Genomic DNA, 19,789 nt, shown 5'->3' on the forward strand with positions numbered 1-19,789 from the left:
CATCAAAGGATCAATAAATAAGAAAAAGAATATTTCTAACTTTGTAAAATTATTCATTTTTCACTTTATTACTAAGTTTTGATTTTTCCCGTTTTATAAATGAAAATTTTGACTTTTGTGCTTTTAAAAGTAAAGTTAAATAATATTAATTAATAGAATGTTCCTTTTTGGTAAAATTTGATAAAATTGTGTTTTCTTTTAAATATTTGAATCTACTTTTTTTTTTTTATTTTATAAAATATTATTCAGGATTGTCACTTAATGAAAAACGGAAGATTGACTTGAAATTGGCTCTCTGCTTTATAGTTGTGTCCATAATATAAAAGAGATATCTTCAATCGCGTGAGCTTGGTTTAAACGTGGTATATTGTGGTGGCTTGTCGATCTTGCAATGAGGCTTCAGCGTCGCTAAACGTTCAGGTTTTAGAAACAGCTGCTCCCCCTGCACAATTATTATCACTAACAATAAGAGTTTTGAACGTGAAATTCAATTTTTTCCAGTAAAATTGCTCTCTAATAATTCTCACAATTTTTTTTTAACATGATAGTTATTATTATATCTAAACTAACGTTCTTTTCATTCTAGGACTTATGACATCTCAAAAACATCCTGAATAAATATTTAAAATTCAATTTTTCAAAATTTTGTTTATAAAGTTTATCATTTATTATTATTTTTTATTTTTAGAATGAAATATTTAATTTTATTAGACTTTCACGTCTAAATTAAAATTAAAAGTATACATTAAAATGTAATTTTGAAATAAAGAACAAGAAAGAATATTTGAGATAAAAAATTGATATTTTAAGAAATTTCTTGAGAAAACTGGCTTTTTTTTCTTTGTTAGTTGATACTTGATGTTCACTATTTTAATTATTTCAGAGGATATAATTAGTTTCGGTTATCTTTAATTAACTTTCGATGTCCTTTAATTATTTTATTCGCAGATGTCTTTGAGAGATCTTTTGGAGCATTTTAGACAACTATGAAGGTGTAGAGGAAGGTTTCGTGTGCTTTTTAACGGCAGTGCAAACGTAACAAATTTCATGACAATCAGGTATGTACAAAATTGGATAATCGTTCTACAATTAAAAATACAGCAGACACGTAATTTTTTTTTGAAAAGGAAATTACCTTATTTACAAATTTTAATTTCCGTAAGACTCCGCAGGTTTTTTTTAATTACCAAATGTGGATCAAAATTTTTTTCTTTTTTTTTTTAAGTTTATTTGTTTATCATAATAAACAACAATTAAGAAATATATTAAAATAGATTTTTGCATCTCAGTTTCAAAAAAAAAATTCCTGCGAAGATTACGTTTCTGCTGGAGTGCAATTTGTTTTTCAAATCTATACTGCGTTGCAGGTAGCAGTGTAAAATGCATTTGTTACGGAGATGATTCACTACTGTAGGATTTTTTTCCAATAAGTTTTTTTTTTAAATTTTTGTTATCTCTATGGAAAAAGAGACAATATTTTATTTGACTCTATAATAAGTAGGATTCTACAATGAAATGCTTTTTTAAATCTCGATGTCTATGTTCACTTTCAAATATTCATGCAACTGATACTAAATGTCAATTATATATGAATTAGGCACTGACTCTGTTCTTTTTTTTCAACTTGCACTTAATTAAATCTTAAAGATTTTTGAATCTTAAAGACGATAAAGATGTTTTATTATCAACAATAATATCTTAATGTTTTTTTTAAGAATTAATAAAAAAAAAAAAGAAACAATAATTGGAAAATCTTGCGATAAATCGTGTATATATTTATCAAGTGTCTCTCTTTTCCAGCAGAGAAACTACTATGTTTTTTTTTTTATATTATAGGAACAATTTTCTCAAGTGAAGATTCGTTCGTCTTCTCAATATCCATCTTAATCGTTTTTCTCTGCAACCGTTTGGACTTTATAGCATGCACGTGGCTGTCGAGTCTTGAAATGCAGACGTTGGTGAGTGTCTTATGGGTTGCAAAGTATTTATAAGTCAATCTTTTACTCTGGAATCCCGTGGTATGCGTGGCTGCAATGAAAAGGCTTGACTTTCAAAATCAAAAAAGAGGTCGAAAAGAAGAGAAATGCCAAACTTGTAATTAATTTCTTTCAAATAACTATAATTACGCTTTTTATTTAGATTTTAAAAACGTTTCTTTATGGTAAATCTGTCGTGAATTCGAGATTTGAAAACGATAAGTTCGAGTGGAGAAAAAAAAAGGTCGAGGAGAACAATATTGAAAAGAGCCATTGTTTTCAAATGAAGGAATCTGTAAGAGGGATATGCTCTTGACATTCATCGTGCATGAGGGGGAATGGGGCGAAGGGGGAGAGAATAACAGGGGTGCAAATGTGATGAGAAAAAAAAGCTCAATTTTTGAGGCTGCATTCTATATCGTTCGATGATAACATTAAATACCTACTTTTTTAATTTCAAAAGCTGAATATATATATATATATATATATATTAAAATTTTATCTGACCTGGATGGCATATTGAGGTCCATGAGATTGACTATGATGATGATGCCTTTGATAATGAGGCTGCTGATGATGTGGATCATGTTGATAAATATCTTGATGATATTGAGATGGAACAGACTTTAAGATATGATTTTGTCTCTTTTCCGAAACATATTGCTGAGCAGCTCGTTCCATTGTTTCTACTGTTAATCTTGGATCTTCAATCATTGCATTCGAAGCTTTCGTACTAAAAAAAATAAATCATTACTTAAATTAAATTTTTATGAAAAAGAAAAAAATTTATCAGAATTAACATCAATTGAAAATTCTCCACACTAATATAAAAAATTGTATTTTATACAAAAAAAAATTGATTTTTTTTTATTGTGGAGATTTTAATTACCAATGAACTTGTTGCATAGTGGGAACAGTATTTCTGGGAACGCAGCATCTATCAGATCGTATAAAACAAACGAAACCCATTATCAATATTGAGAGAACAGTGAATCCAGCAACAGCTCCAATAACAAGGGGAATCTGAAAAAATGTATTTTAATTAGTTTTCAAATTTTTAAACAACATTTAGTATAAAATATTTATACAAATAGAAATTATATTAAGAAAGTAAAAAAATTCACCTGTCCTGGTTCATCTACTCTCAGCATTAAAACTCGACGATCACTTCCTCGATCATTTTCCACAATCACATGATATAATCTTTGATCTTCTCTAATGGTAGTCCTCAATTCTAGAATTGCTAAGTAACAATCGCCTGAATTCAGCGGTTTCAGATCAAAGGCCCGATGACGTGGTTCTAGAACTTCACCTGCACGTATTTCAATTTCAATTTAATACTCTCTTTTATAGAAGGAATAAAAAAAAAATCTTTAAAAAATTCCCATTTTTTTTCGTCAATTTTCTTCATCCAACTATTTTTTTTGAAATTTTTTATAAGTTTCAAGTCAAAGGTTGAAGATTTGTCAGATATAATATAATGAAGAGAAAAAAAAAGAAGATATATTCTCTGCTTTGCAAATTGAATTTACGTTCTTGAATGGTCTGTGATCTTTAAAAGTTTTTCAAACTTTAAATATTCTTTCTGACTTGTGTGCTATATAAGAATGAAAAAGTAAGTGGAGCAAAGTCCTCGTCATTGAAATGTTCTCTCAAACATTGTTAGTTTATATGTATATATATATATATATATATGGATGGAGAAAATTTTTAGTTCAAGAGGATTAAAGATAACAATCGTGAAAAAATTTTTAAAACTTAGAACAATTTTCAAGGTGCTGGTAAAATGTATAAATTCTCTTTTTATAGAATTTCATTTGAAAATCAATTTAAATAATAAATGGACATAAATAATTTAGTTTTTTTAGTACCTCTTTTTTAAACAAAATTTGAATCATCTTTTTTGCTTTCAGGTTGTTTTGGAGACATTTTTTTGTCAACGAAACCCGTAAAGGAATAAGAAAGAAAAATACGAAACTAAAAGTGAAGAAAAAACAAAACAAAAAAAAAAAAAAACGAAGGGCCAATGGTTATTCAAACGTACTAAAATGGAAATTTAAACCAAACTGGAATACTGGATTGAGCTCTAACCAGCGTGAAGGCGGGTGCTACCCCATTCCCAGGCGACGAGACGTGGTCTGGGATTAGAACAAAGTGTGATTTCCAAACGTGCTGGACTACCTTCTGTCGTCGACACAAGGAACTTCTCCTGACTCGCTGGTTTCATCACCTACAAACACGAAACTAATATTGCGTTAAACTGATTTACCGATTCAATGTCAGCGTCAGAGTTTCAGGTTGCTTTTACATTTTACGCTCTAATTTCAAACTCGCTCCCGACTACACAACTGGGGAATGTATTCATGATGACTTTCAATTTTCCTGCATTGTAACGTATGAAAGGGGGTTATAATTTAAATCTCGCTCTGACAAATAACTGGACAATACTCCAATTCTAGTTATTTCATTTTTCTCCCTCTTTTTATGACAAAAATTCTCTGAAATTAAATTGGAATTTTGTGCAATCAATTTTGAAAAATGTTTCTTTTTTTTAAATTAATTTTTTTTTTGCATTTCAATTTATTAAATGAACAATTTATGATTTCTTTTTTCTTTTCAGAAAGAAAATTATAATTTTTTTTTTTTGGATGAAGTATTTTCCCGTTTTATATACTCAGAGAGTGTTTAAATAAAAGGAAAAAGTTTTACCTTTGGAGCGCCAACGACCTGCAGTGAAACAGAATCACTTTGGACTTCTCTGACATTTCCGTTTATCTTATTGGCGGCTAAACAAATGTATTCACCCTGTTGATCGTAGGTGACGTTCGTTAAAACCAAACGATGACCAGTTCCACACGCCACAGGCAAGCGACCATCGGAAAATATTTGTTCCCACCTGAATGTGTATTATTTAAAGTAATATTTTCCAAAAAAAACCTTTTAATTTTTTTTTTTAATTTTAATTTTTATCTTCAATAATTAAAATTCAATTCAATTCAATGAATTTAGCAAAAATTAAATTGAATCAAAATTAATTTTCATAAATTAAATTAAACTAATAAAAATGAAAATAAATTCAAAATGTAATTAAAATTGTTTTAATCATTTACCTGTATTCCGCAGGTGGCATGGCATCAGCATGACATTCAAAAGAAGCTGCCGAGTAAAGTAGAGCTGTTTTTCGTTTGTCAGGACCAACTGAACTGATTCTTGGTGAGTCTGCAGGAAAATGAAAATGATTGCTTTATTCCTGGTGCAAATCATGGGATGCTCTTTACTTGATTACAAGAATCAGTGTGTTAGCAATCAATCAAATGCTCTACTATTGATTGAAAGCTTCATCGGAAAATTCCCGCTTTCACAACATACGACCAATGTATCTCAATTTCGTTAAATGAAAATATCTTTCGCCATCAAATTATTTTACTGCAAATTTTCTTTCGTCAATTACATATCGATTTTGAAAATTAAAAAACAATAAAATAGTAATTTTTTATTTAAAAATTAAAAGCAAAATTTGAAATAAATATTTAACATTTTGTAAAATTGAAAATTGTTCTTACAGTTGACGGATATTTGAACTGAGACTGGACTGCTTTCGCCTTCAGTGTTGGACGCCTCGCAAATGTAAACAGCGGCGTGATCTCGATAAATTGGAGAAAAGGAAAGAGCCTCACCAATGCCAGCGACTTCCGGTAAAGTTTGCCCTTTCGTACGTTTCCAAAGTATTGAAGCAGGTGGATTGGCATCAGCCAAACACCTGATTTCCAATTGGTCTCGACCCTCTTCCAGTTGACCAAATGGAACTCCTTCCAAACGAGTTTCCGGAGCGTCTGTCACAAAATGAAAAATATTAACTTTATTTTTATTAAATTTAATCGGAACAATATATTTATATATAAATTTCTCCTCTATAATTCTATATGTTTCAAAAATGAAAATAACAAACTATGAGCACATAATATTCAAGTTTTATTCGTTGAACGATAAAAATTAAATAAAATTTTTTTAAAAGTTTTCCAAAGAAAATAAATATTCAAGGCTGTGCGTGCATCTGCAATTTGAGTTGAGAAAAAACTTTTTTAATGCCAAAGTTGAAGAAGCCAAAGAGGTTTAGTTTGAAACTTTCCAGTCTATGAAAGCTGGATGAAAAAAAAGATCTTATCGATGAACTTTGAAAATAGAAATTCAATTATTATACGTATATATAATTAGTTTCATTACTGATTTCGTTAGTTGATTAAACTTTTTTTTTCAAGAAAATTAATTATTTTAGCACCTAATATTTCTCTAATTGTAAATGACATTTTCAATTTATTGAAATTATAAAAGTTAACTATTTAATAGAAATCAGTTATTTAATTTTTTTTTTTACTATCAGATTTGAAAATTTAACAAAGTCTGTAGAGAATTGTTTTTTGTGTAAATCGCCGTCAATCTTTTAAGATAAAGTCAAGAGCCATTGAAATGAAAGCGCTTTAAAGAAAATATAAATTATCGGCAATTGAATTATAAGCTTCCAATTCTTCACTTCATCTGATGATGATATTTTTTCCCCCTGTTTCCGCTCCATTAAACAGTTAAAGAAAAGCGAAATATTTCCCCTTTTTGGCATATCATATTTTTTAAATGTAAAGAATTAGAATTCTTTTTTAATAATCGCTGAAATAATTTGTAATTATATTAATTAAATAATTTTCTCATTTTAATTAAATAATTTTTAATTAAAAATTTTAATAAAATAATTATAGAATATTTCTCTTCATTCTGAGAAAATTGTTCCTATTTTGAATTTTAAATTTTTGTCATATAGAAAAAAAATTCCAAAAAAAGGGGGAAAAAAATGTGTTTATTCAAATATCTAGATTCTCAGTGCCAGTCACTTTGGTCAATGATCGCATACGATAGATTCAGTTAATAGAGAATTCAGTATGAAATTTGTGAATGGGTCAGTGGGTGTTCGTTCGCGCGTATATTTTGAAATCATTGTTACGTGAAATGAATAGCCTGCGCGAACTATTCGGGCAAGTGGAAATCATGATTTGATTCAGCTTTCCACCGACTTTTTCATCTTCCACATTTACCTCTATTCGTCCCCCCCTCCCCTCCATTTTTCCCTCCTCAAAACGATCCTCTTTCGCTAGCAGCGTATCGCTCGATTCGACGAAAGAAATTAATTGGTGTACGACCGAGTTGCGCCGAGAGTTTTTATTCCCAACGGGAATGCAAGTCATGTGCGTGAAGCGACAGTTTGCCGATGTTACGAATTCACTCAACCTCATGGGGGTAAAAGCCACCTATATGTATATATATATATGCATTATGACTTTATATTTGTTTCCAGATTCATACTCACATGAGAGTTACATAAATGATATTTTACGTCTCATTTAAATATTTCACAATTTTCTCTCCATTTGGGAATTAGGCTTAATGGGGTCATATATATTATTTAGAGTTCTAAATTCAAAATTCTTATCACATTAATTCTCATATTTGATTTGATGTGAAATTTCATACAATTTTGTATATTTATTTTTATATTTTTATAATGTGTTCATAGATGTTAAAAATTTTTTAAGAGAATTTAATAATTTGATTCATAATTTTTCTTTCTTTTTTTTTTTATCATTCTCATTCCATTTTAGAAATCCCTTCGAATATCTTTTCTATATTTCGAATTTAAAAATTTGATAGCTTCGATGCAATAAAAAATTCGCCAACGACCCAATTCGACAGAAGAGGAGAAAAATCTGGGATTTCTGAATTTTTATGGTAACCACACAAATATCTATGAATATTTGATGATTCAGTGATAATGGTACGTTATGGTCAGACATGAGTTGGAATTTAAAGTGCAGAATTTTTTCTTATTTACTTTTTTTTCTAAAAAAATTCTAAATATAATTATTTTTTTTATTAACTGTTATTATTTTTCTAATATAATTACTTTGTAATTTTTGAGTTTTAATTTTTATTTCCATTATTTATTACAATCACTTTAGTTTTTTAAATCTAATTATTAAATTATATTTTTATTTGCTTAGGTTAAAATTTAAAATGTAAGTTTTGTGTAAAACTTTTAGAAAGTTATCAAAAGAGAATGAAAAGAGAAGCGTAAAACTTGACAAAAGCTATACTGTTGATGCAGAAGGCATATTTTAATAATAAAAGAACGTTAATCGTTACAAAAGCTTTTATCGCTTCTTCTTTCATTATATAACGATGGAAAATAAATTATACGACAAAGAATCAAAAAACTTCAAAGGCAATGCAAAACAATTAAATTTTTCTTCAATATATAAACTATATAGAATATTTGTTCTATATTTATATTTTTAAATCAATTAAAAAATAATTATTATTACTTATTTTCAATGTTATACATTGTAATTAATTATAATTAAAACACTGAAAATTCTGACCTATTAACAATAATTTCTGAATTTGGAACGAAGCCAAAATTATATATTCTCTGATTTTTAAAAAGAAAATTTATATAAAATATTTTTATATAAAAAATTTGTAATAAACAAAAATTAAATTTTTTTGTTAAATTAAAAATACAAAAAGAATAAATTTTCAAATAACCGCGAAATATATTTTCATTATTATTGAATGAACATTTATTGAATATTTATTTATCAGTTATTTTTTTTTTTGATAAAGAAAAAATTGATTTCCCTTCACATTGTTTTTGAAACTTTTCTCTGTTGGGATATAATCTTTATGCTTTGCGCGAAGTCCATTTGACTTCTTTTAGAATTTGTTAACTATCGAGGCTCGAGGCAACACAGATTTTCAATTTACGTTCGCGTTTAATACCCGTAATCGATACTGGTAGAGTATTTACGCTTTGCGTCTCGTTACACCGCCTAGAGAATGTCAGGACCACGTTCAAAGAAAATAAATGGTTCTGTTTGTTTTCAGAGGCGAGTTTCCAACTATATACAGAGAATGTATAGTTTTCATTTTCTGACTCCGCGAAAGCCTTTGATGATAAACTTTCCACCCATATAATACGCGCGCGCGCGCGTCTAAAGTTATATTATTTTCCAATACGCGTGCTTTTGATTAGATTTGTTAATTAAAAACAAAACTGTATAATATAATTACATGAATAAATATATATATTAATTACACAAATACAATCTTTTAATCTTATAATAAATGTAATTAAATATTGAAATATTTACTAGAATTCTAACATTTAAATTAATAACTGTAATAAATTTAATTTATTTCCTGCCAATCAAGCATAATATTTTAAAATAATTTTTAATTTTAATTTAAAATTTTCAGATTTACTTCGAAATTAATTATCAAATAATTTATCTAATTTTTCATTTTTTTGTTAATTTAAACTAATATAAAGTCCTGAATAAATAAAGACTCTAATTTTGGCTAAATTTCTAAGTTAATGAAACTTTAGATTAAATTAAATTAATGAATTCAGTTTAATTGAGAAGTGAAAGAAGAAAAGGAGAAAATCCTCTTAGTAGAAAGAGAAAAAGAGAAAGAGAGAGAGAGAGAGAGAGAGAACATTTCAGTTATTCATGTTATAATAGAATTAATTAATCTTCAAACTATTTCACCGCAAGGATTAGCATTCATCGAGTTCACCATTGACATTGATTTGATATAAATTCAACTAACAATGTTTAGACAATCGTTTATTTAAAAATTGTGAAAATTAAATTGATATTGTAAATTACGTTTAAAAATTAAATTTTTTTTTCATTTTTTTTTCTCTAATAATAATTTAAAAATTAAATAAGTTACACAATTCATAATATAATAATTAGGTGTTTCATAGGAAATGCTTCATCAAATATATACAAAATTAATAATTAATCAACCATGAGAATAATCCGCAAGCTTTATATATACATTTCAACAATAATGGAAAATACATTGAAATCAAATTCTATTAATATAGAATTATATATATATATATATATATATATATATATATATATATATATATATATATATATATAGGAAAACGCATTTTGTAATCTGGATAAAATCATTTCAAAATGGTTCTATAATTATTATTTAAAAATTAGAAATTGAAAAAATTTGGTAAATTAGGTTAAAAGTGTATATTAAACGCTATAATTAACGTCTGTATATATATATGTATATTCGCATACAAGTTTTAATTAGAAACGTGAACAATTGAAATGGGAAATTAATTATAGAATTTATCTAATTAAATGAGAAATACTTTAAGAGAAAGATTAATTGTTTCGCTATTTTTTTTGAGAGAGAGAGAAAAAAGTGTCGCAAATATATTATATAAGAAGAGAAGAAATTTTCTCTAATTTTTTTTTCTTTTATTTATTTTCTCGTATGTCAGGCAAAATAGTAAAACGGACAAATGAAAGTAAAAAGTACCCTTATTAGAAGGTTACAGTGATAAAGGAGAAATAGTATAGAATGTGTGCTATTGTGCCAAGAAAGATAAAAAGAGAATGTCAAATAAAGTATATTGCATATACTTGAAAAGTATATATATAGCGAATTGTTCATACAAAAGCGACGAAAAGCTTTTTCAGTTGTACAAAAATTAGTTCTCATGAATATTTCCACTCTTTATGCATTTTTCAAGCATACATATATATAGAAAAAAAACCCTTTCTGACTTTTCTTGTCTTATTCTTTGTCGCAGGGAAATTAGTTTTATTCACTCTTTACTTTGAATGTCAAAGATTTCTTCAAATTTCAAAATTAAGATTATAAGAAACAGGTTCTTTTCTCATTATTTCGTTTTAAGTAGTAACAATAAGTTATTGTCAGACATTTTGAACTTTTTCATTTTATTATTATTCTGATTTTTTCAATGCCGTTTATAAATAAATAAAAAGTAGTAAAAGACAGTTTAAGTCGGACAAAATGCTTAAAAATTCAAATAATTATAGTCACAGTAGTAAAAGTCAGTATTGGTCAGACATCATTGCAATTTCGTTCCAAGTAGAAAATACAATTTTAGTCAGACAGATAGTGTATTAATTTGATATATTCTTAATGCCAGTAGTAATAGTCAGTATTTATCAGTCCAAAATATTAAATATTTGAAATTTCAGTTTCAATAGTAAAACACAATTTTAGTCAGACACACTGACTAAAATTAAATAAATTTAAAAAAAAATTAAATTAAATAAAAAATAAAAAATTAAATTAAAAAAATTTAATTATTAATTATTATTAATTATTAATAATTATTATTAATTATTATTATTATTATTATTATTATTAATTATTGTTATTAATTTTTTAAATTTAATTATTTACAGTGACAGTAGGAAAAGTTATTTTTTATCAAACAACATTTTTACTACCCCTGTAATTTTTTAAATTTAAGTAGTATTGCACTTTTTTAATCAGACAAACCACTTGAAATTCAATTGTTTTTAGTTTTAGTCAGACAAACTTTAAAAAATTTAATTAATTTGTAGTGACAGTATCAAAAGTTGTTTTTAATTAAAAAATATTTTTACTTCTGTAAATTTTTAAATTTAAGTAGTAAAATATCATTTTAGTCAGACAAACAGTTTGAAATACAATTATTTTTAATTTTAGTCATACATATTAAAATGCAAAATAATTATAGTAACAGTAGCTCAATTAGTTACAATAGGATAAAATATTTTTTGTACTTTTTCAATTTCAGTCTAAGTAGTAAAATACAATTATAGTCAGACAGAATATATTAAACTTGTATTTTTGTCATACTAGTATACACAATTTCAGTTAGACAATCAATTAAGAATTTAATTAATTACATTTATTTTGTTACTTTTTTAATTTATTTGATTTACTTATTTATATTATATATTTTTTAGTATCTTTTAGATTCAAGTAATTTTAGTCTGAGTAGTAAAAGTCAGTTTTAATAAGACAAAAATAATATTAAATTTATATATTCGTAATGATCGGCGTATGTAAAGTTAAAATATAGAAAATTCTTCAAATTTAAATCTTAGTAGTAAAAGTGAGTTTTAGTCAGACAAACACCTTACTCAACAAATTTGAATATGTAAATTTTTTTAACTAATTTGAATTACAGTCAAATTAGTAAAAATCAGTTTAGAGTTTGACTTGATTTTGTATTTAACTTAAGTAGTAAAATACAAGTTTAGTCAGACATAATTTTTTAAATTGCTATAAACGTAATGTTAGTAGTAAATGTCCAATGGCTTGTATAAAAATCCTTAAATTTTTATCACAGTAGTATAATACGTTTTCAGTCAGACAATCCAAACTTGTATCAAGTTTAATTAGTAAAAATAGTTTCAATATAATAGTGAAAATAAAATAAATTCAAATCAAGTAATTTCAGTTAAAAATTACTTTCAACAACTCGGCAAAATGTTTTCATAAATAATAAATAGAGATTATTATAATTATTATTATTATTATCACAATTGTTATTAATGGCCCTATGCTTATATTAGTGTTTCACTGTAAATTAGAGGCAGTTAATTTCACAGGGGGCATATAATCCCTTTAAGTTAGTTAGGACACAAGCATTCCAGCTTTGCTTATATACTGGAATTCAAGCTATATTGCAATGTGCGTAATTAGTGCAAAAGGGGGGAGGGGATGGGTGAGAAAGGGTCAGTATATAGGATACTCACATCGAACGTCAAATCGCACCTCCGAACTGGACGACATGCTTGGATTTGTATATGCCGGATGTATGGCGACACAGCGTATTGGTTGTCCGTAACGTGATCGTTCAGCCAAAATCTTGCAAACACTGTATGTAGCCCAAGTGCGGGGATTATCACTCTCTGTTGAATTGACCTGAGGAGAACTTGGTCTCTGCTCCTTCTCACCCAAATACCTGCGAGCATTCAAATTTGCATTTACCAATAGAGCACATCATATATTAACAATTCCATATATGAGAATTCAATTTCCAATTGTAGCGGTTTTCAAAATTCAAATATCTCTTTACTTTGTATAATGGAATTCAATGATCTATAATTGCCTTATGGATAAAAATGAGTTTGTCATAGAAACATGTTTTTTTTGATTAACAAAAAAAATCATTTTCTTTGATAATTTATTTTCTGTTTAATAAAAATTTCTTTTTTTTATTGTCATTTAACACTAATTGTCTGATTATAATAAAATTATTATTATATTATTATAATAATAAAAATGAGTTTGTCATAGAAACATGTTTTTTTTTTGATTAACAAAAAAAAATCATTTTCTTTGATAATTTATTTTCTGTTTAATAAAAATTTCTTTTTTTTTTTTTATTTTCATTTAACACTAATTGTCTGATTATAAATTTACTTGTACTCCTGAAAACGATATTCAATTACGGCATTTTAAAATCCCTGGTAAATATTTAACTGTTGACGTAGTATATTTACAATGTTTTACATTTCAATTAACTTAGTTTTCTTTCTGTTTTAACTATTGTCTAGTAAAAACTATTAAAAATAGTAGACTCGAAATTTACTTGATTCAAATAATCGGTTTAGTTAAAAATAACTACATTGCAAAAAGAAGTATCTTATTTTAAGATGTTTTGGTCGCCTTTTTAAGATGTTTTTTATAACTTGCTTCTAAGTTATCTAAAACAACTAAAAATGCATTAGTTTCTTAAGATATAAGATGGATAGGAAGATACTTTTGGTAACTTGCTTCTAATGTATCTTATAAGATACTTCTTTTTGCAGTGTAAATTATCAAATAAATATTTAATTGTATTAAATAATTATTTGAATCAATTAAATAGTATTTTTTTTCAAATACAGAAATTATTGGTTCAAATACAGTTTATTTAATTCAAATAAAAATTTGTTTTTTAAACGTTCTCTAAAAGCAGTATATTTAATTACGTTTTCAAAAGTTAGTTTAAAAATTCTTTTCACAAAAAATTTTGATTATTCCAAATGTAGAATTAATTTGCATTTTCAAAAGTTTTAGTAAACTAATTAAATGAAAATTCAAAATTCTTTTCAAAATACTTTACAGAGAGTATATATAGAATTTAAACAGTTGAAATTCTATGCGTGAATGTATTTTATTTTTATATATTGTATTATTTTACTTTGCTTTGAAAAACAAATAATGTTTTTAATTAACATTTTTTTGTAATCGGATTTAATCTGCTTTAAACCCAAGCGACTATGGTTTGAAAACAATCTTATTTCGGTAGAATGTAAGTGCTTAGCTTGTTATAGCAACGACTTCTAAGTCCTTGTGCTAAAGTATTCCCGAAAGCATTACTGGCTTTGTGTTTTCTGTTTTCTTCCTTTTCTGCTTGAGGGGTAGGGGGTTTTTCTTTTTTTTTCCTTTTATTTTACGCTTTTTAGCTTTACTTGGTTTCCTTCCCACGGCTTTTCTTCCTTTCTTTCTTTTTTTCTTATTTCCTTTCATGAAGTCCAACGATTTCGAGTTCAGGTTACCTTTTCTTATATATGTATATACACACACACAGTAGTATTCAGTTTATCCATTTGATCTTTGGGTCTAAGGAAACGAGGCATTTAAAAAGAAATTTTCGTCTCTCGCACTTAATTCTCATGAAAATTTCAAGAAAATTTAATACTAGACTTGGTAATTTTTTTATAAAATTAATTTTCCAAGAATTTTTCATTTAAAATAAAAAACAAACATTTATTTGTAAATTATTACATTTATTTTTAAATATATTTCTCGTTTTGATAATTTATAGAAAATTCATTTTTTATATATTCAACCTCATTGTTTTTTTTTCAATAATAAAATAAATTTTAAAATGTTTAAAAGTTAAATTTATCTTTGGTGAATAGAAAACCATTTTATAGGTATAGAAACTGTTGAGTAATTATACTAACATGTTTCTCTAATACACATCCACGTGTGTGTGTATGTGTAAAATTATACTGTAAGTTAGTCAAGGTAATTCCCAGTAAAGATGGTTTGTAGGAGGAAGGAGATGCTTCTCACGAAGGAATTTGTAACTGTGTGTGGCTTCAGTGGTTTCATGTTATGTGTCTTTAAAGGCTTCAAGATAATTTCAAGTTTGCCATTTCAGCTGGTGTTTTGGCTTTAGAACCGAACAAGATAATATTAAACTGATTTCGTAATTTCTCGCCTACAGCTTCCAATTAATTATTTCTGCTCTTCGGAGTTAATCCCTCTCACTTTCTACATATATATTTCGAAAAAAATTTTTTCTTTTAACTTTTCTCAGTTTGATAAATTATCTACACTATAATTAAAAATTCCACAAAAATGGTTTTAATACTTCAAAAAGATTTTCCTTTTGACAAAAGTAAAAATATTATAGTCCCTACTAATATATAATATCTTTTTGGATTTATATAGAAAAAACTATTAGTATTAAGCACAGCAAGAAAAATAATTTAACATATGAGAAAATTTTGCCTTACAAACAAATATGTATATTCAGATGGAAAAGATCAAAAAGTGTTTTCCCACTGCGGAAAACTAATTTTACTCCTTTTTTATATTCAAACATTATAATTAAAATTTTCATATTAATGCGATTCAAAGAATATTTTTTAAAGTTCAATGTAAAAATATATATTAATAAAAAGAAAAAAATTTTGGTTTTTAATCGAAAATCTCTTGCTTTTTGTTTAAATTGCATCAATATATGGTAGATATGCTTTTTCCTTTTTTTTCAGGGAAAAAACTTTTTTTTTCTCTCCATATATGTTTGAAAGATCTCAGATGAATCATGGTTATTCATAGAATATAAAATGCCGTGCCAACGACAAACTCTCTTATTTTAGCAAAAGGATTTTTTTTTTACTTTACATCAGTACCTATAGTGAAGCATATATAAAACATTCATAAAATGCATTTTATGATTTCAAACAAAAAAAAAAAAAAAATTTTTTTTATATCCATTTGAATTAAAAACTAAAAAAAAAGTTATGTAAGTTTAAAAAAAAATTACAATATAATAAATTGAAATTCGCTTTATTCTGTAATTTTTAGGTTTAATTAAATTTTTTTTTCGGGAAAATTTCACTGGGAGAAAAATAATAAATTTTTGTCTATAAAAAATTGAGAGGGGAGAATAATGTTAAATTATTTGTTATTAAATGTTTTTGAAAATCAACATATATATGCAACTTTTATATACGAACCATTTAATTAGAGGCGAAGGATTCCCATAGCGTGCAGTGCACTTGAGCGTGGCGGTCTCACCTGCACGGGCTGTCACGTTGCTACCCGGTAGAATTAGTTTATCGGCGTACTCTATCTGTGGTCGCTGAGGGCTCACTGGAATGAGACAATTAGCAAAGATTAATTCGTAAGCTCTCGTTTCTGCTCTTCGGTTTACGCGTGATATTTGTTGACGCAGAACATTTATATCGATCCCCTTTTACTCATACCCCACTCGAAAAACCCATTTTCCATATATGTATAATTTCAACACTTTGAAAAAAAAAAAAAAAAAAAAAATATTCTCTCCGTAAAAAAAAATACAATATTGCTTTACAATTCATTTAATAAACATCTGAATTTTTTTTTGAATTTTTAAAATTAAAAATTTAGTTTACTTAAAATTACAAGTTTTATATTTTAATAAAAAATAAAACAATAACTAAAATTGACAATAATTAAGAAACGTTTGATAACATTAAATGTCAATTTCCTTTAAGTGTCATCGTTAAAGATAAATGAGAACATTTTAAATTTCCTCTTATTACTCGCTATTTGGAAACTAACCAAACTTGAAATTGAATTTTTCAGGATTATGGTTATGAATAAGATCCCCCCAACTTCATGAGTAGATAAGCCAAAGTATATTTGCCAGATAGACAAAAATTCTTGAATAACAAAATTCTACCTTTGTTATTATTATTCTTCATTTTTATGATTTGATTTTTGTTTTTCACAAAAATTTTATTTTATATATAAAATAAGATGTCTCAAAAAATTATATTAGGTTACTAAGATCAAGAGTTAAATTATTTAAACAGTAATATAAAAAGTTAATAATTAAAATAATAATTATATTTATAATAAATATCGAATTTTTAAAAAAAATTTTAGAAAATAAAAATTCAGGAAGTTTTACCTCGTACAACGAGCCTCGCTGGTTCAGATGCTAAAGCATCTTGTGCAGTGAAATCACTGGCCGTGACCTGGCATTGCCATAAACCATCATCAAATTCTAAAGTTGCTGATCTCACCAACAGTGAGCAATCGCCAACGTCAGGCGAGCCCACCCATTCGTATTTCTTCAAGTGCATTCCAATTGGCTGAAACAATTACGAAAATAAATTTTACATTTTTCGATTTTTCAAAAAAAAAAAAGATTCGAAAAAAATTATTCACTATTTAAAAATAGATATGAAGTAATATAAATTACTTTGAGAAAAAGATTTAAAAATTAAAAATAACTTTAAAAAAATAATATATTATGTTTTATAATAAAGTAAAAATATATTCTTTATATAAAATAACATTTTCTACAAACAACTCATTTTTGAAATTATAAATTAGCTTTGTATTGCATTTCTTGATTATATTCATTGCTTGCCTCACTTGTCTGACCATTCATTTACTTGTACAGTAAAACGTACAAATGCCTTCCACTTGAAGTTGCTGCTAGAAAATGAATATTTGCGGTTAGTCTTGTATTTTCGTACTCTTTGCCGACAGATCTGCCAAATGATCAGGTGTCATCAATGGTCATCACTAGAAAAGTTTGTTTTGATCGGTTGGTTTTTTCGATAGCGGCTTTTGTAAATTCTTCAATGTTTTAGAAATAATTCCGAGTGTTAAAATAATTAAATGTGTTCGGGAATTAAATGTTAAAGTGATTGATAAAAGGATTATGCAATCAATTGCAGGTGAGTAACACTTTCAAACAACATGTAGGTTAGAAAAATGTAAACAATAACACAAATGATGTTTTTATATTTGGAAAATAAAACCAATAATTCTCTTATGATTTCAGTATTTTCCCCGTCAATTAAATGTGGAACTTTGTTTACATACTGAAATAATTATTTTTTATCACTAATTTTTAATTATTTGTCTTTTACAGTAAAACTGTGATTTAGACAATTTTGTTAAAAACAGGCTTTTTTCTTTTCGATTTTAAGATTTCTTTTTCCTCTCATTTTATTTTTTCTTCGGTTTTTACTCGTCGATTTACGGAAATCAGATTTATAACGACAATTTTGTGTTTTGAATTTTTAGTTATTATACGAAAGACAGCAACTACGAACAGAGGAGACATTATAAAGAGGAATTCAACAATCTTTGTCCGGAATATAAACAATTATAAAAATACGTTAACAGTAAAAGTCGATATTATAAGTGGCAGCAGCAATATAATATAGTGAAAGCTCAGGGGAATTTTCAAGAACTCAAGGTAATTGTTTGAAATATTTTTTGCTAAATAGATAAAGTAAAATATTTTTTATATTTTGTTTGAGCCAATTTATATTTCCCCCAGAGTCCTTGTCGGATATTTATTAGTAAAATTTGATAATTCATGGAAATAATTTTTGTAAAATCACTCAATTTCTAATTCATCTTTTAGAGCTTACTTATAATTTATAAGAACTTACAAGCAGAAAAAAACGTAAAATTTGTGTTTGATGCACAAAAACATTTTATATAAATTTTCTTGATTTTTTTCGATTTTTAACGGTATTGGATTCTTAAAAAAGATGAAAAAAATTCAAACTTCGGGAATTATTTAAAGTTAACAGATTTACCTTCGTTTCAAAACTAATTTAAAAGACAATGAAAAATTGTAGATTTCTTTGTAAATTATTACAGATTTATGAATTTTGTTTCTCCCAATTGAATTTTAATTCTCAAAAAGTATATTACAAAATTTTTTACATTTCAGATAAAAATAAAAATTTTTAAAGATTACAATATGAATAACGATCCGGTCTTCAAGCAACGTAACACGAGACACGATTATTTGCATGGAAAATTGACTCACTTAAAGAATTTGGTCGAAGAATTTGATACGAAGCATTTCGGTGTTAATGGTAACAAGACAAGATTTTGAAGAAGAAAAATATTTGTTTAATTGAAAATTGTTGGATAGAAAATTAATTTGGCTTAATATATAAAATATGAAAAAAATTTAATAAACATTAATAGATTTAAAGAAGTTAATTTCAGAAATAAATAAAAAAAGAACAATAAACGAAATTAAACACAAGAAAATACTAAACAAAAATAATGTTACAAATAAATTTCCTTTCATTAAAGAAAATATTAATATATTGATAATATATTTTTTTAAGTTAGAAAAATGTTAATTATTTTTAATAAAAATTTGATTAACAAAATTAATCTGGTTTCAATTTATAATGACGATTAAATAAAAAATGTCTCGTGCCTCTAATAATTATATTGATTTTTTATTGAAGTTATAATGAATAGTAACAATAATTAATAATAACAATTAATTTTAATAAATTTTAATTTCTTTAATTTAATTAATTTGAAAAAAATATAATGAATTTTTCTTAATTTTGGGGTGGCGCAACGTTTGTATGAGGTTATTAATGACGGTTGTCCACTCCTCCCTCGTGAAACTTACATCCCCTTTCTTCTTTCACTGAACGTAAGCTATAAAAAGAAATTTTTTGATAATTATCATTATTATCACAAGTGGAAAGATTCAATGGAACGTGCTAATTAGAAATTCCGTTAGAATTTCGATTTTCATTAGAAGTTTTTTCCTTTTTTTGTAAAAAGTATTTGTTTTTTACATAATTATATTGAAATTTCTCTTTTCAATAACCTTTCGACAATTGCCAATAAGAATTCACATGAAAATTTCAAAG

At 26.2% G+C, this 19,789-nt stretch overlaps 1 protein-coding gene and 1 long non-coding RNA gene across 3 annotated transcripts; one reads left to right on the top strand and one right to left on the bottom strand.

The window, feature by feature from the left end:
- Positions 1-90: 90 nt before the first annotated feature.
- LOC127287850 (hemicentin-1) lies at positions 91-17,223 on the bottom strand. 2 transcript variants are annotated; one of them, XM_051314971.1, is made up of 11 exons: positions 17,044-17,223; positions 16,106-16,241; positions 12,620-12,828; positions 5,540-5,809; positions 5,087-5,195; positions 4,686-4,872; positions 4,068-4,206; positions 3,101-3,288; positions 2,866-2,999; positions 2,484-2,709; positions 91-442 (listed from the first exon to the last, which is right to left on the bottom strand). In XM_051314971.1, the coding sequence occupies exons 1-11, from the start codon at positions 17,216-17,218 to the stop codon at positions 335-337; spliced, it is 1,881 nt and encodes a 626-aa protein (XP_051170928.1). In that variant the 5' UTR covers positions 17,219-17,223; the 3' UTR covers positions 91-334. The 2 variants fall into 2 exon arrangements, with proteins under 2 accessions (XP_051170928.1, XP_051170929.1); XM_051314972.1 differs by having other exon boundaries at positions 91-2,028.
- A 318-nt stretch (positions 17,224-17,541) lies between these two features.
- LOC127287848 (uncharacterized) lies at positions 17,542-19,166 on the top strand. The gene is made up of 3 exons (XR_007843940.1): positions 17,542-17,821; positions 18,174-18,348; positions 18,835-19,166. It is a non-coding gene; the product is annotated as an uncharacterized LOC127287848 (long non-coding RNA).
- Positions 19,167-19,789: the final 623 nt, after the last annotated feature.

This window comes from Leptopilina boulardi, unplaced genomic scaffold (genome assembly GCF_019393585.1).
Source record: "Leptopilina boulardi isolate dan_hultmark-lab unplaced genomic scaffold, ZJU_Lbou_2.1 LbouV2_376, whole genome shotgun sequence".
In the NCBI taxonomy this organism is placed as follows: Eukaryota; Metazoa; Arthropoda; class Insecta; order Hymenoptera; family Figitidae; genus Leptopilina; species Leptopilina boulardi.

Bases quoted from the DNA above. Each gene is read 5' to 3' on its own strand.
- LOC127287850 (XM_051314971.1), bottom strand. From the start codon at position 17,218: ATGCACTTGAAGAAATACGAATGGGTGGGCTCGCCTGACGTTGGCGAT. The intron at 5,196-5,539 runs GTAAGAACAATT...ATTTTCCTGCAG, and splicing joins AGTTCAAATATCCGTCAACT to ACTCACCAAGAATCAGTTCA. The intron at 443-2,483 runs GTCAGATAAAAT...ATAATTGTGCAG, and splicing joins GACCTCAATATGCCATCCAG to GGGGAGCAGCTGTTTCTAAA.